This window comes from Pavona decussata, unplaced genomic scaffold (assembly GCF_977016875.1).
Source record: "Pavona decussata unplaced genomic scaffold, jaPavDecu1.1 SCAFFOLD_41, whole genome shotgun sequence".
Taxonomy (NCBI): domain Eukaryota; kingdom Metazoa; phylum Cnidaria; class Anthozoa; order Scleractinia; family Agariciidae; genus Pavona; species Pavona decussata.
In genome coordinates, this window is record NW_028145463.1 from 318,634 (window position 1) to 333,906 (window position 15,273).

Below are 15,273 nucleotides of genomic sequence, written 5' to 3' on the forward strand. Positions count from 1 at the left end.
ATCAATCAGGATTCACATCGTTCCCTCGTTGACCGCTTTACGACTGATCGCAGATGCACCCGAGGACTTTCACGGTAGGAGTGGGGCGTTGCTTGTGGGAGATCCATGTTTGGAAGAAGTTACCAACGTGTTTGGTAGGCCCGTTTGGAAGCAGCTTCCATTCGCCAGAAAGGAAGTGGAGATGATTGGAAAACTTCTAAAGACCACACCTCTTACCGGACGAGATGCGACTAAAGACGAAGTGGTGAAAAGATTGGAGTCGGTTGCTTTGGTGCACATTGCCGCACACGGGAGTGCTGAAACTGGAGAAATTCTTTTGGCCCCAAACCCAGGCTGGACATCTCGCATCCCTGCGAAAAAATACTACATATTAACAATGTCAGATGTACAAGCCGTTCGTCTGCGAGCAAGACTCGTAGTGCTTAGTTGCTGTCACAGTGGCCGGGGAGAAGTCAAGTCTGAGGGCTTGGTTGGTATCGCGCGAGCTTTCTTGTGTGCTGGTGCTCGCTCTGTTCTGGTGTCACTCTGGGCGATTGATGACGAGGCTACCATGGAGTTTATGAAACACTTCTACTACCACCTGGCAGAAGGAAAAAGCGCGATTGTGGCTCTTCACCAGGCCATGAAATCTCTGCGCGAGTCAGAGAAGTTCCGTGACTTGAAGTGCTGGGCTCCATTTGTGCTGATTGGTGATGATGTGAAGCTTGAATTGGAGAAAGGAAATGAAACAGAATGGTAAGTTTAGTTTGTGTTTAACTTCAGACAGACGTAATTTTATGATAAACAAGGACAGCTAACTGCAAAGAAAGCTCAATTCCTGCCAGAGGAATAGTCGTAAAAGCTGTCTAAAGATTATTTCAATTACCAAGCCTTCCGCTGTTTATTAAAACGAGGGGATAGCTTTAAGAAAGGATGCCATGAGAAGATGTTCGTTTTCGTGTTTTCTTGGTACTATGCGAAAATGCCTTACTTTTCTTACTCTAGCCTTTTCCAGGCGTTCAGAAAATAAAAAGCAACGTAAATAAAATTGCGTTCCCCGCTATTTTGATCGCCTGTTCTCGCACTAGTTAATGTTTCAACCGTTTGAGATAAAGAACGAATGTTACCATTTCCCCTCAGATTTTTAAGAATGGTACCTTTAAATTTTAGACATTTTATGAACTTAATGACCTTAATGGAAGTTAAACTTCCGTTGAACGTTGTTTTCAATTGAGGCACCAGGAGTCTCGCTGATTAAGGGAAATTGTTAATGTGTTGCCAAAAATATGTGGTGGACTTCGTGGGTAGTGTCTTCAATTTTGTTCGTTTGTCTCTCCTTTTTTTTCTGGCAAACAAAAAAAAAAATAAGCGCTTCACCTGAGCTCCACAAACTTCTAAATTTAGAGCCTCGAGGAAAACTTATCCCTCACATATTTTTTGGTTGGCAGAAGTGTCATCATACTCAAGACAAGAGAGAACTACTAAGCGAGTCTGACTGATCCATTGATGACGTCCATTTGGTGTGATGCAAACTATCCCGGGAACTTGTATGTAGTGTAAATATTTTAGATGTAATGGCCGGATCAAAAAAACAAACAAACAAACAGTAAATCAGTAACAAATGAAATGGAAACAAAATGAAGTTACTGCATTAAACCTTTGCTTTTGTGGTTCGTAATATATCTGGAGAGCAGGACATGTACAGGCTTGTTTTTAGTGCGCAAAATGGTACTTCACTTTATGAAGTTTTCAAAACGTAATTTTTCTTCTTTTGATGTAACGTTAAGAAACCTGGACAAATGAATTTGACGTAACATTTAATTTTTCATAGCTGCATAACAAATAACATACCAACATTGTAAAGATATTTTGAAGACATTTTATTAATTTTTTTGAAGTCATTATTCGTTTTAAGACAATATTGAGAACAACGTTTTACTTAATTGTTAATTCAGAAAAAATGTGGTTACTTAGGCCAAATTTAACGGCTTATCTACCCATATTTAGAAGCGAGAACTTTAATTTTTTTTAAGAATGACGTTTCTAGTGTTCTCAGTTTCGCATGTAAAGATGATTTTCTCCAAATCGTATTAAATTGTGTTTCTTTTAAAAATACCATAACTTAGCCGCAAAAATTGTGCTTGCCATTGTAAGTAAAAACAGTCTCTAAGACCCTCAAAGTTAGAAAGAGCACAAAAGACCAAGCAATGAATTTAAACAGTCTAAGACTGCGAGTTAACTTACAGAAACCTGATTACAAGAGGGCGAAGACTCAAATACTAAAATAAAATACTTCTCACTAACTTGTGTTTGAATAACAACAACAAGTGATGTAGTTAGCGTTGACCGGCTTAATAAGCTCAGAAGAATAATGATGCAATTATTATCTTAGAACTGATCAGGGCTCGGTTGTTTGAAATCCCATTAATTTTGAGAGAACAAGTTAAGAAATATGCTGGGGTTTTTTTATTTCAAATGATTTTTTTTGGCTTTTGACAAGATGCCATAATCGAGTGGTCCTCTTATTTGCATCGTGGAATTATTTTCTCTAAACTCAAACATAAGAAAATGCTTTTATTATAACAGTCTTTTCTTTTCAGAGTAGACGTAGACGTCAATTCCAAATTGGCGCAATGGTCTTTTAAACAACCTGGCGCAGATCTTTTCATGTACATATGTAAGTAACTAGGTAAATAAGTAGGTATAGAGCATTCTTCAATTGGGTGTCGAAGTAATTTCGCATTTGCTTTGGTTTTGTTTTACTATGCTTTCTGATTCGTCAGCAAAACTCGCGGCACTTTCTCAACCAATGGGAAGCAAAGCCAAAGCCAATCGTGCCTTGATGTTCAACGTTTTCCTGCGCTTGGCCAAGGTTACAGGTTACATGTACTTGCTTTGAATTCTGATTGGTTCACCGAACTGTTTACATCTGTGCTGATTGGCTAGAGTAATAACTTTGAGTTTGACACGTACTCAATTGAAGACTGCTCTATAAAGTCAGTAAGTAAGCTAGCTGTGTTTACATGATACCCGAACGACTTTCAAACCGGTGGATTCGTTTCCATATATAGTATTATTCATTATCAGTAAAAACGATGTGAATTTTCAACCAAAAAGTTTTACCGGACAAGTAATCTCAATTTTTGTAGGAAAATTCATTCCGGGGTCTTGTAAACGGGACATGACTGTTTGTTTCATATTTCTATTAAGTTTCAACATTTCGTTACACAATGAAACTGATAGCTTCATCAAACCGGCTTTTGTTAATACGATGTCAGCAAGTGTTCAAGTCGTACGGGAATGAAAGTCTAGCCGGTATCGTGTAAACCTCCCCACTACAGAACAATTAGTGTAGCGTATATAATGAGTGAGACTATTTTAAACATTAACATTAAAAAAGTGAAATCTGTAAAACGTGTTTGGTTTGAGAACAGTAGAATCCAAATATTTTGTTTCATTTATTTTAAGCTGAGGGGGAACCGTCGCGGAGATTTTGCTGTATGTTGGCCAAAACAGCTCAAATATTTCACAAAGAACCTCACAAAAAAACGCTCTTAGAGCAGCGAGAGGAAAGTTTGAAATGATTTCTCCGGGTGAGAATAGAATACAATCAGTTTTAAATTCACACGAGGAACTTCAAAAGATTGGCCAATTTTTCAAGTTTCAATCCATTTCCATCTGAGCCATCTGCAGACAAAAATGATTTACTACTAGCTTTTGTTCCCTAGAAGGGTTATTTGTAAAAAAAAATGGAACCATTATTTTATGTTCCCATCCGATACAAATATTTTTTTTCGCTATTCAAAGTGGCACTTAGAAAAGGTGACACTGCCCCTTTAAAGACCTCCGAAGCCACCGTTAAGGTCCTTCTAAGACAGATTCATACCCAGTCACTGTTTCTATGTTTGTGGGGCGAGAGAAGACTGGGTACGAGAGTGGCCTTTATTCACTCTCGTATCCAATCTTCGCGTGCCATAAAGATAAAGATAGCGACTGTTCACGAGCATTATCCTTAGGCGGGTCACGAAAAGACCAGCTTACAACTGAGCAAACAAAAGAAATCAAAAGCCTTTCAGTTTTACGTGCATAGGGAAGACTGCAACAGCGACTATCTTTCGACGCACCATCTTCGACATGCTAGATAAACAGCTCAAAGACCGTTATGAAAATAAAACACTTATTGGCTAAACTGAACCTGAACGACAAATTAACAACAAATGCTCACCTGAAATGGCTGATAAATGTATCAACCTGTAAATTTTGCATGACTCTCAGAAAAACTCAAACTATTTGACCGCTTTCGGTCGGCTCTGTTCTGTAACTTCCGGTATAGAATTCGGCCGTTTTGTTCTCATGTTAAATTTCCAAAACCACCGATTTAATTATCGATATCTCGGATTGACTTCTTCACTCTGAAGATTAATAAACCCATCTCCTTCGCCCAAAGTCGAGTTCAACCGTAAATTAATCAGTTGTGCTTACATCTAAGACTCAGGCCTGGTTACATGGCATGTCGGAAGATGGCCCGTCGAAAAATAAGGCGCGCGTTAGCGCTGTGCACGTAACATTAAAAATGGCTGAAGGCTACTCCAGTGTTACACTTTCTGTCATTATACAGTGCGTTTATAGACCAGCCCTCCCCATCTTCATCTTACCCCTAATAGATGTCTACAGGCATTGCATCCATCGTATCAGCTATATGGAAAGCCATTCGGTGCAAATTGGTCAATCTCGTTGATGCATCAAAACAAAATTTTCGACTTTTCAAGAAGTTTCGATTTCTAACGGATAGTCTTTTTCTGTTTCGCAAAGTAGTGTTCATTGTAAACAATGAAAAATTAATTTATTTAAATGAATGGTCCTGTTCATTTTAGCGTGGAATATTATAAAATGGAGGGGTGGTTAACCATGTCTTATGTATAAGGGGGGTAAGATTTTATGTTTTCATTTTGCAGATCTCCCCAAGATCTGTTTGGTGTCCAAATTTGATACAAATTGACCCAATATTGAGCGCGTAATGACTTCTTGTGCCATATGGCACTCTTGTACCGCTGTAATATTGAGATCAATGGGGATGTTTAGTCGTTCCCTATATTACAGTCGGACCTCTATTAAGCGGCCACCTTGGGGACTTTGAAAACTGGCCGCTTAATAGAGGTACAATAAAACTTGGGTAGAAATGGCAGTCAACGTAATTTTATTGCCTCTATATAGCAAAACGCTTGTTGAAAGGTGAACATTTGTGAAGATGAATGCTAAAATCATTGAAACAAAACTAAGTGCCCTGTATTTGCGCATTTCAAGTCTGTGCAAAGTTCTAGCTCTAACACAGAGAGCACGTAGTAGATAATAAGTACAGTATTCTTTTAGTGTTGAGTATCTACAGAAAAATATGAAAATCCATGTAACAAAACATCAAGTTTCTTAGGCCTTTTCTTGCATCAACACTCTATAAAAAATTTAGCTCAAGGTATTTCACGGACGATTTATTTAAAATAATCCGTCACTACTGTTTGCCGTTGTAGAACTCGGAGTAACGAGGAGATCAAGTCATTTGCCTTTCCGATAGATTGGGCAAGGTCCTGGTAACCGTGAAACTGGGCAAAGTGTCGGAGTTGATCGGTGTCATTATAGCGGAGATTAAATTGCAGTTCTTGTTCTTATCAGTTATCATCTTCATATTATCTGTCACCATTTTGCTTGAAAAGGTAATTTTTAATGTATAAAAAAGTTTAATATCAAACAATGGGTTCCACACCCCTGGGAGCATGATTTTCAAAGCCGCGTTCACTGCCGGTGTGTTCCGTAAACGGGTGGTTTAATTAGTCTCCCTGTTCCAAGATGCAAGTCTCCGGCTTTTTTAGGTGATCGATATTACTACATCTTCTCCAAATGAGGGTGTAGCACGGTACGAAACTTTTGCCTGATGCAAGGGACCACACGACTCAAAATAAACTGTTCTGAATACGTTCCGTTGCCGGATCTCTTGCAGTGAAATGCACGTGCCAGACGTCTCTTTACGTGTAAATAAACCAAACTGATTGCAGGGCTGACACTACGGCAAAGGGCTTATTTATTAGGGGCCAATATTTTAACTAGCACAACTAGTTTTCTTCAGGGCCAGAGTTACAATGAGAAAACTAACAGCCCTTAAAAGTTTATATTTAAACGTAAACATAAACAGTTACAGGTTAACACGATATGAGCCTTTCTATGGGTACCCACAGTCTTCGTTTTTGTAGCGATTTTTTCGCAAATCTTCGGGTTTTTTTTTTAGGAAGATCTTCGTTTATTCGGATTGAAATGGTTTAAACGTTGTTTCAGTGTTATTCACAGTTGATAAACATTTCACTTCAATAGCAAATTGCATAATTCACTGAAAAGCAATATAAACAGTTATTGAAACAATTAAAGATTGTTGGATTCTTTGTCAACGTTTTAACCCCATTTTAACATGCTAGCAGCTGATGAGATTCCAAGAAATCGAAACTGCAGTCTTGCATGAGAAACAACATTAGACACTCACCAGAAGAAATTTCACCAGCATCCTAGAGACTCACAAGAGAGTTGTCTATCGTAGCTGCGAATATCTGCTGCGGATGCGAGCTAAGCCACAAAATAATGGAGGTACATTTCAGCTCTAAGAACACAATAGCTGTTTTTCAGATAAGAAGCAACTCAAAGAGCTAAAAGACAGCGCAACAAGCTATTGATCGTTTTCACGTCACGTCACGCATTGGCCCGCCGCCATATTGGTGTACCACTTTTGATTGCGTAATACGGCATTGGTAGGTCACAACTGCAATTCCAGACCTGCCAACTCTCCCGGTTTTCCCGGGAGTCTCCAAGTTTTTCATCAAATCTCCCGGTCTCCCGGTTAGACCACTAAATCTCCCAGGAAATACCTACCATGGCTTTTTTCAATTGTTTTTTTTTTTTTTCATTAATTTTATTATTTTTAAGACGTCAAATAGGAAAATAAAACAAGAAGTGGATTTATTGTTCCCACTAGAAAAAATGGACTTACACAAAAGCGAATCAAGCTCCGAAGATAATTCGAAGGCTGCATATTCTTTTCCGATTTCTGAAAATGCAAAGAAGCTGGATTTGCCGATCAGAGATCGATATTTGCAGAAAATATCCGCAATCGGAATCGATCCAGTGTTGATCGAAGGGAAGCACTTTCAGCCTGACTGTTTACCTCCGGTCGAATCCACAGATATCTTGTTTTATCTCGTTTTGGAGACACGCTTCTACACTCATTATTTGACATCTGCTGCTACTTTTTTTTTTATTCCACAGAGTATTCTTTTCCGAATTCAGCGATTGTTTAATCTTTTTTATGCGATTTATAGTTTTTGAGTTTTGACGTTGCGCGCAGTGTACCAAGCTGTTGTATTCATTTGCCTGTATCTCTCTTATTATTTGTGCCATGGTACTACTTTTTTTTTAATGATAGTGTATTCTAATCCGAATTCAACGAACGTTTAAACTTTTTCATACGTGAGTAATTTAACAAAAATTGACTTAAGCGTTCACAAGCTTTTGCATTCATTTGCCTCTATCTCTCACATTATTTGACCTAAACTGCTACTTTTTTTAATTCACATTGTATTGTTTTCCAAATTCAGCAATAGTTTAATCTTATCCATACAACTTATAGTTTTTGAGTTTTGACGTTACGCGCACAAGTAATTGAATTTTTCCGGCGTGTAATTTAACTGACGAAAATTTAGTTACGCGTTCACAAGCTGTTCCATTCATTTGCCTGTATCTCTCTTATTATTTGTGCTATGGTGCTACTTTTCTTTTAATTGGATAGTGTATTGTAATCCAAATTCAACGAAAGTTTAAGTTTTTTCATACAATGTATAGTTTTTCAGTTTTATCTTAGCGCGCACAAGTCATTGAATTTTCCGGTGTGTAGTTAAACAAAAATTGATTTACGCGTTCACAAGCTTTAGCATTCATTTGCCTCTATCTCTCACATTATTTGACCTATGCGGCTACTTTTTTTTAATTCACATTGTATTTTTTTCCAAATTTAGCAATACTGTAATCTTATCCATACAATTTATAGTTTTTTAATTTTGACGTTGCGCGCACAAGTAATTGAATTTTTCCGGCGTGTAATTAAACGAAAATTCAGTTACGTGTTCACAAGCTGTTGCATTCATTTTTTTTTATTTAAACATATTTTATTGCCGAAGTTTGCCCTAAGAGAAAAAAAAAAATCATCGAGAGGGCTCACTTCGAAATAACATTGAATTGAAAAAATTAACATTAAATAATAATTAGTCAGAGCGGCAGCAAAATTAACCAAAGGCAGCATTAAGCAATGCTAACAGGTGGAAAATATACAGCTAGGTACTTTTATAAAATCTCTTCGATTCAGGTATAAAAGACTGGACATGAAAAAATAGATCATTATTTTGCTTAGGAGGAAGTAACTGTGATCCAAACAGAAAAACTGATACTACATGTATTTGTGCTTTAGACATGGAAAACCACCTGTCAGCAAATATGCGAGCAACAGAGGAGAGCAGGTTAATTCTAGGGGCAGAATAAAGTGGACATTCAAGAAGAAAATGCTTAATTGTCTCGCTGTAGAAACCACAAAAATACACGGGGCTTTCTTTACAACCTATTTTATAAAGATAATAGTTAAGCGCGCAAGTGTCTAAACGTAAACGAGTATGGAAAATTGCATTAAATCTATCAATAGCAAAATCATAAGTAGTGTTGTACATTGTAATATGAAAATAAAGCTTTTTTAAAAGAACCAATGGATTCGAGGCAACGTATGTCAAAACTAATGTCATTCCACAAGATAGTAGTTGAGGGAAAAAAAGATCTTTTAAAACGTTCATTGCGGCTTGCGAGAAGAGAGTAATTTGATGCCGTACGTAAGGAGTAAGTTGTCCTTTTACTAACTTGTAAGGGTAATAAATCAACTAGATAACTAGGACAAAAATTATTAACGATCTTAAAATATAACAGCAATTTATGAATGGCTCTTCTAGTTTTGAGATCTTCCCACCCAAGTTCTTCCATAAGACGATGCCTGTTGGCCCCGAATACGATTTTAGCTGACTCATATTGCGCATGCTCGAGGAGATGGCTTTCGCTTTCAGTACATCCGTCCCATAATACGTCAGCATATTCCATTAGAGGACGCACCAAAGATTTGTACAATTTTCTTAAAGTGGTTCGGTCAACCGTGTACTTGATACCTTTTAGAATATTAAGCCTTTTAGAATATTAAGCCTTTTGCATGTATCTCTCTTATTATTTCTCCTATGCTGCTCCTTTTTTTTAATCCAAAGCGTATTGTTTTCCAAATTCAGCAATAGTTAAGTCTTTTTAATACGATTTATAGTTTTTGAGTTTTGACGTTGCGCGCACAAGTAATTGAAATTTTCCGGTGTGTAGTTTAACAAAAATTGATTTACGCGTTCACAAGCTTTAGCATTCATTTGCCTCTATCTCTCACATTATTTGACCTAAACTGCTACTTTTTTTTAAATTTAAATTGTATTGTTTTCCAAATTCAGCAATACTCTAATCTTATCCATACAATTTATAGTTTTTTAATTTTGACTTAGCGCGCACAAGTAATTGAATTTTTCCGGCGTGTAATTGAACGAAAATTCAGTTACCCGTTCACAAGCTGTTGCATTCATTTGCATGTATCTCTCTTATTATTTGTCCTATGCTGCTCCTTTTTTTTTAATCCAAAGCGTATTGTTTTTCAAATTCAGCAATAGTTAAGTCTTTTTAATACGATTTATAGTTTTTGAGTTTTGACGTTGCGCGCACAAGTAATTGAGATTTTCCGACGTGTAATATAACGCAAATTGCGCTACGCGTTCACAAGCTGTTGCATTCAATTGCCTGTATCTCTCTTATTATTTGTGATATGGTGCTACTTTTTTTAATGGATAGTGTATTCTAATCCAAATTCAACTTAAAGTTTAACCTTGTTCATACGATTTATAATTTTTGAGTTTTAACTTAGCGCGCACAAGTCTATGAATATTTTTGGTGTGTAATTTAACGAAAATTGGGTTACGCGATAGTTCAATCGTATCCATACAATTTATAGTTTTTGAGTTTTGACGTTGCGCGCACAAGTAATTAAATTTCTCCTGCGTGTAATTTAAGGTGGGGGTTTACCTGAAAGCCGTTTTCACGCCGCTTAAAATCGGTCAAATGGAAATATCTTGTTTGCATTTCAAGCAATACAAAAACCCTCCATTCATAACACAAATCAATGATTTGGGGTGTTTTATGAATTTTTGGGTAGTTTTAAGGTATATTTGGAAGGAAATAATTTTTCTTGAAGGATTGGTAAAATGAAAAAATATAAGAAATGTTGAAGATTTAGTGAATTTTTAAAATTAGAATTTGTAGTTAATAATTAATAGACGGATACCCAAGTTAGTCCACTAACAACCTGGGGTGCTCTTGCGTGGGTATCAACTGTCTGTTAGTGTTTCAAAAATCATTTTCTTTCTTCTATCCATTCTTACAGTCGAACCAGGTCAAGCGTACCCCCCTAGACTCTATTAATGGATCGATTATTTGAAAACTGAAGCCATTAGTCGTTTCATTGTTGTTTTATTTTTAAAATGAGCAGATCAACATTCAAATCAAAACTCGGTTTCTGATTGGATTGTTCGAACAAAGGATGCTCCTAATATGGAAACTGTACTTTTCAAAGATGGCGTCGAACGTGGCGGGAAAGGTGAGTTTAATTTTCCCCTTCTAAATGCTATTTTCCACAACTTTTTTTAGACTTTTTATATCCCGTAGAACTTGTAAAAATTCTCATTCGCATACATGGCTAGGAAAGAAGCCTTTACCCAAAGTCCGTGCACGTTTTGTCGTGAATTTCGCCGGACTACAGTATCGCGTGTATTAAATACAGGTCCTTGCACATTTTTTTTATTTTCAGGATTCCTCAGGACGAACAATTTTGCTAGAATATCAAGGGATAAAAAAGGTGTATTGTATTGAAAGTGATGACAAATCAATCGATAAAGTTTCGTTGGTTGAGCGTGTATTCGAACCACGATTGCAGACATTTTCCCACTCGTATGCTCCTGCTGTTGTGTCTCTGCAACGATATGACCCAGAATGGGAGGACTTTGTTGACATTGATATTACTCAAATTAGAGATCGAGATAAAATAAAAGTATTGATCGTTGACAGCCGCCGAGCACCCTCTACAGATGATATCTCTGCAGCTCATCGGGATGGGCAGGCGCATGATCATGGTGTGGAACTATTGATCAGTAACCTGGAAGATGAGAGAAGCGTTCTTGATTATAAACTTAGTATTGCGCAGGCAACACTGGAATCCTTGAAAGTTGTCCCGAGAGAAAGATGTCATGCAGGGAAGAACTCAAATTTCACTTGCAGTAATTGTCATTATAAAGGTCATCGTGTTAATAACTGCAGGCAGCCTCTTTGTCGAGGCTACTTTGAATGTGGCCAACTGTCATTACACCGAGAACATAGAGACCACATAAAACAGGCAAGTTGATATACATATATATATATATATATTATTCAACTTTTTTTGTTTTTATTAAAGGAAAGATAGTAAGAAATCTAAGGAAGGAGAGACATGTTTATTTGTTGAATTTTGTTTAGCTCTAAAAAGTGAAATTTATCATGTCTACAACATAAATTTACTCCAAGTAGTCTTTCCTTGCCTTGGATCGGAAGCGAGGCTGGGGGTGACCTTGTTTTGATACAAACCTCACTGCTTTTCAATTGTAGATCATACTGTTCTTATGCTAACTAATTGCATTTACACATGAAAAGAAGTGAGGTTTGTATCAAAACGGTCACCCCCAGCCTCGCTTCCAAATCAAGGCCAGGTCACTAAGCACACAACTGTAAAATGCCTATTGGTTAAATGCTCGGTGAAATGTTTTCATATAGATAGACGTGCATCTACAACTGACAACTGTTAAAGTTTGCTTGGTTGTGATATTCCCCCTCACTGGATAGGTGAATAAATTGTTTTCTTTGTTTTGATAGTTTGTTCCTAAGACTTTAGTTAGTTAGTGTCTGCCCTGTTATTGAAAGCAAATGACTTCATGGCAATATGGCTTTTTATGGGTTTTTTTTGCAGTTGCTGGTACAGTGGACTTGTATGACTTTTGCAAATCCTCCAAACCTAGATGAATTTTTATCATCTGTTTATTGTTTAATCCAGGCTGAAGCTGAAGTTAAGGAAGTCCATAAGCAACTAAAAAGAAATATGGATGAAATGGAGAACTACAAATTGCTTAAGTATGTATTCATACACCGTAACATTAAACTGCCAGAGTTTAGAAAATCGTCAAACTGTTTTTAATATTTGTCAAATGTGTTATATCACCATATTTTAAGGACGAATGTCTGACTCCATAGAACATTTATTCATGAAGTTGTTTGATTAGCTTGTTTCGATACAATGTGATTCATTGAAAAATCTTATTGATCACAAATAAATGGGTGGAGCGGATAGGAGAGGCTGGAGAAAAGTCAGGAAGTTTTAAAACCTGATGTCTGTGACAATCATTTGTACGTACATTAATTGATAACATTTGGATTCTTTTCATTTGTTTTCAGGGAAAGAACAAGGACTAATTTTTTTGCCCAGACTAGGAAAAAATTGCAGTACAGTAATCCCATCAAGTATTCTAACAGAACAGCACTAGACAATGATTTACGAATTTTAGCTACTGCATGTAATCACAGGGTTCCATCAGACACAGCAGATTTAGAGCAAATAATAGAAAGCTATCGAAATAAGGCAGGGAGCATGAAGTCTGTGCAAAATAACTCCAATGATCACCTTGTGTACCAGAAACAGAACATGAGCTATTGTAAATCACCAATAACAATCCACAACCAATGGGCACCATTTACCATCCCTCATTCACCCCCATACTATGGACCTCAAAGTCCTCTACCATACATGTATCATAGAACCCCAAGCCCACGTCCCCAAAGTCGGCCAACATACATGCAACCTACAGCTTCAAGTGTAGGTCTGCAAAGCCCAGCGTGGCACTCTCCCACTTCTGATTGGCAAAGAAACATTCCAGTTAGCAATAGATCTCGACACTATTACTCTACATCCAGTGGTAGGTATCATGAGAAATCAAAGATTACAAGGAGAGGTAACTATACACCTTCCAACCAGCCTTACAGTAGTAAGAACATATTTAATAAAACAAACCAACATGACCATGACCAGCTTTCCAGGAAGAGACTTAAGTATGACAACCAGGCGTCATGCAAGGATCATGGCAAAAAATTCAGGCAATCTCTCATTGGAAGTAAAGCAGTTCCCCTGGTTGGACCAGATGATGAAACACAAGATGATTCTCTAACAGAAAGCCCTGCTCCTAAAACAAGTAGTGTTGGAGCAGTAGCAAGTTTGGCAAGTGTGATGGATGACAAAGATGAATCACAATCCTTCAGTGAGGAATCACAGTCTTTCAATTATGATTCTTGGGTGAAACAGCAACTGGTTATAACAAAGGAAATTGCTTCAAATAAAACTGTTAACAGTGATCTAGGTAGCCCATGAATGTCAATAGTGTTAATGTATGTGTTAATGGCATACAAGACAATGTTTTATTATGTGGAAATTTAGCTCAAGTTTGAGTGGCTGACTCTTCAAGCCCAATGCTGACAACAAGTATATTCCCCACACTATCTCCTTACATTTGTGATGGTACTAATAATTAGCACTATTTAAATTATTTGTGTTAAACAGTTGATCTGTGATGATCATTTACTTTGTCCCCATGACCTTTATGTTTGATTGAGATTCAATGTAAGGAGAAATAAGATGCTGGTCAATGTTAGGGCTTACATGTAAAGGGTAAGGGAAAAATACTACAACAAAAAAGACAAGAAATGTCAAACACTAGCTTAACATGAGAAATTGCATTTTTTGTCATCAGTTTTAGAATAACAGGAATTTGAATAAGTGCTTTGTTCGCAAGAGCCAAAAGCAATTACTTCAGGTCACACAAAATCAGAAATTTTTCTCTAAATGTATCTTTTGACTGCCTAAAGGGCAGAAGAGCTGACAGTGTTACCTTACAAGTCATGAAATAGGGAAAGGCAAATATGGTAGATCAGGGTAGATCCTCTCCTCTGATCATGTTGGGTTGATTCAGCAAGTTGTGTTAAAATACGTCACAAAGAACTTGGTTGTAATGATTTTTATTGGAAAAAGTTGTATCCACTAAAAGTATATGCATGTCATTTCAGCCAAAACTGGACATTCACACCATAATACAAACTATCAGTTGATGTTCCCTTTTAGTTTCCATGTTAAAATTCACTGAATGGCCAAACTTAATTAACTCATAGTGACACATTGGCCTCACTATACTGTACGTTGTAATTAGAGTGAAATTAAGTTCCTTTTGTAAGTTAACTTTGAGAAAATGAGTAAAATAAACTGTTATTGTTGATCTCCAGTGAGAAACAACTATTCACCAAGATTCTCTGCAACATGAAACAGGGTTAACTCACAAAGGCATATCTGCCTACCGGTATTTACCTATTATAATTTATGATTTTTCTTGATATATAGTCTGAGTGTCAGGCCTTGCTAATGGTAAGTGATGATTTATCTTTCGTGTTCTTTCTCCCTTCCAGACCTCACGAAAGAAAAGCCTCATACTTCCATAACTGTGTACACAGGCAAACCAGTAACCTTTGACAGGGGTTTTCTGAACATTTTAACAGTTTTGTGCAAAATCACCCATTAATACCAAACATGTGACTCAGGCTGAAGTACTTCAAATGTAAGCAACTAAAATAATAATGCTACCACAAGCAATCACCAGTAGGTTTGATTTTCAATGCCAGGTCTGCAACTATGAGCATGCTAACTGGATTCACAATAATTATTGTGAATTAAGTTTTGAACCCACATCCTTTAGTTCTGGTAGGTCATTGAAATTGATGGGAAAGCTGATTGCTCTGACAACCCGGAAAAACGTTTGCCAAATACCAACAGATCAGGTAAGAAATAGCGAGCGAGTTGTAATTTAAGAAGAGTTGATAACATATTTTGCATTGTTACTAGGTAATAATCAGCTGTTGATGACGACCTTATAACAATGAAAAAGATTGTCGCAGAGGATCATTAAGTGGGTCATTTCGGGTTTTGGTCTGTGTAATACACCTTGACACTGTTTACAGTGTGTAACATCTAGTTTCAGGAGTTTGCTATGCACCAGTATGGTCTCGTGAATGGCTTGATATCAT

At 37.1% G+C, this 15,273-nt stretch overlaps 3 protein-coding genes and 1 long non-coding RNA gene across 4 annotated transcripts in view; 3 read left to right on the forward strand and 1 right to left on the reverse strand.

The window, feature by feature from the left end:
* Positions 1-15,273, reverse strand: part of LOC146482897 (uncharacterized) — a 48,622-nt gene that overhangs the window by 30,722 nt on the left and 2,627 nt on the right. The gene's annotated exons all lie outside the window — the stretch shown is intronic.
* LOC146482898 (uncharacterized) overlaps positions 1-15,273 on the forward strand; it is an 81,844-nt gene that overhangs the window by 8,054 nt on the left and 58,517 nt on the right. The window lies entirely within an intron of this gene.
* The window catches only part of LOC146482899 (uncharacterized), a 41,441-nt gene that overhangs the window by 3,449 nt on the left and 22,719 nt on the right, over positions 1-15,273 (forward strand). The window lies entirely within an intron of this gene.
* Positions 10,627-14,471, forward strand: LOC146482900 (uncharacterized). The gene is made up of 4 exons (XM_085106549.1): positions 10,627-10,726; positions 10,937-11,518; positions 12,209-12,285; positions 12,607-14,471. The coding sequence occupies exons 1-4, from the start codon at positions 10,670-10,672 to the stop codon at positions 13,571-13,573; spliced, it is 1,683 nt and encodes a 560-aa protein (XP_084962675.1). The 5' UTR covers positions 10,627-10,669; the 3' UTR covers positions 13,574-14,471.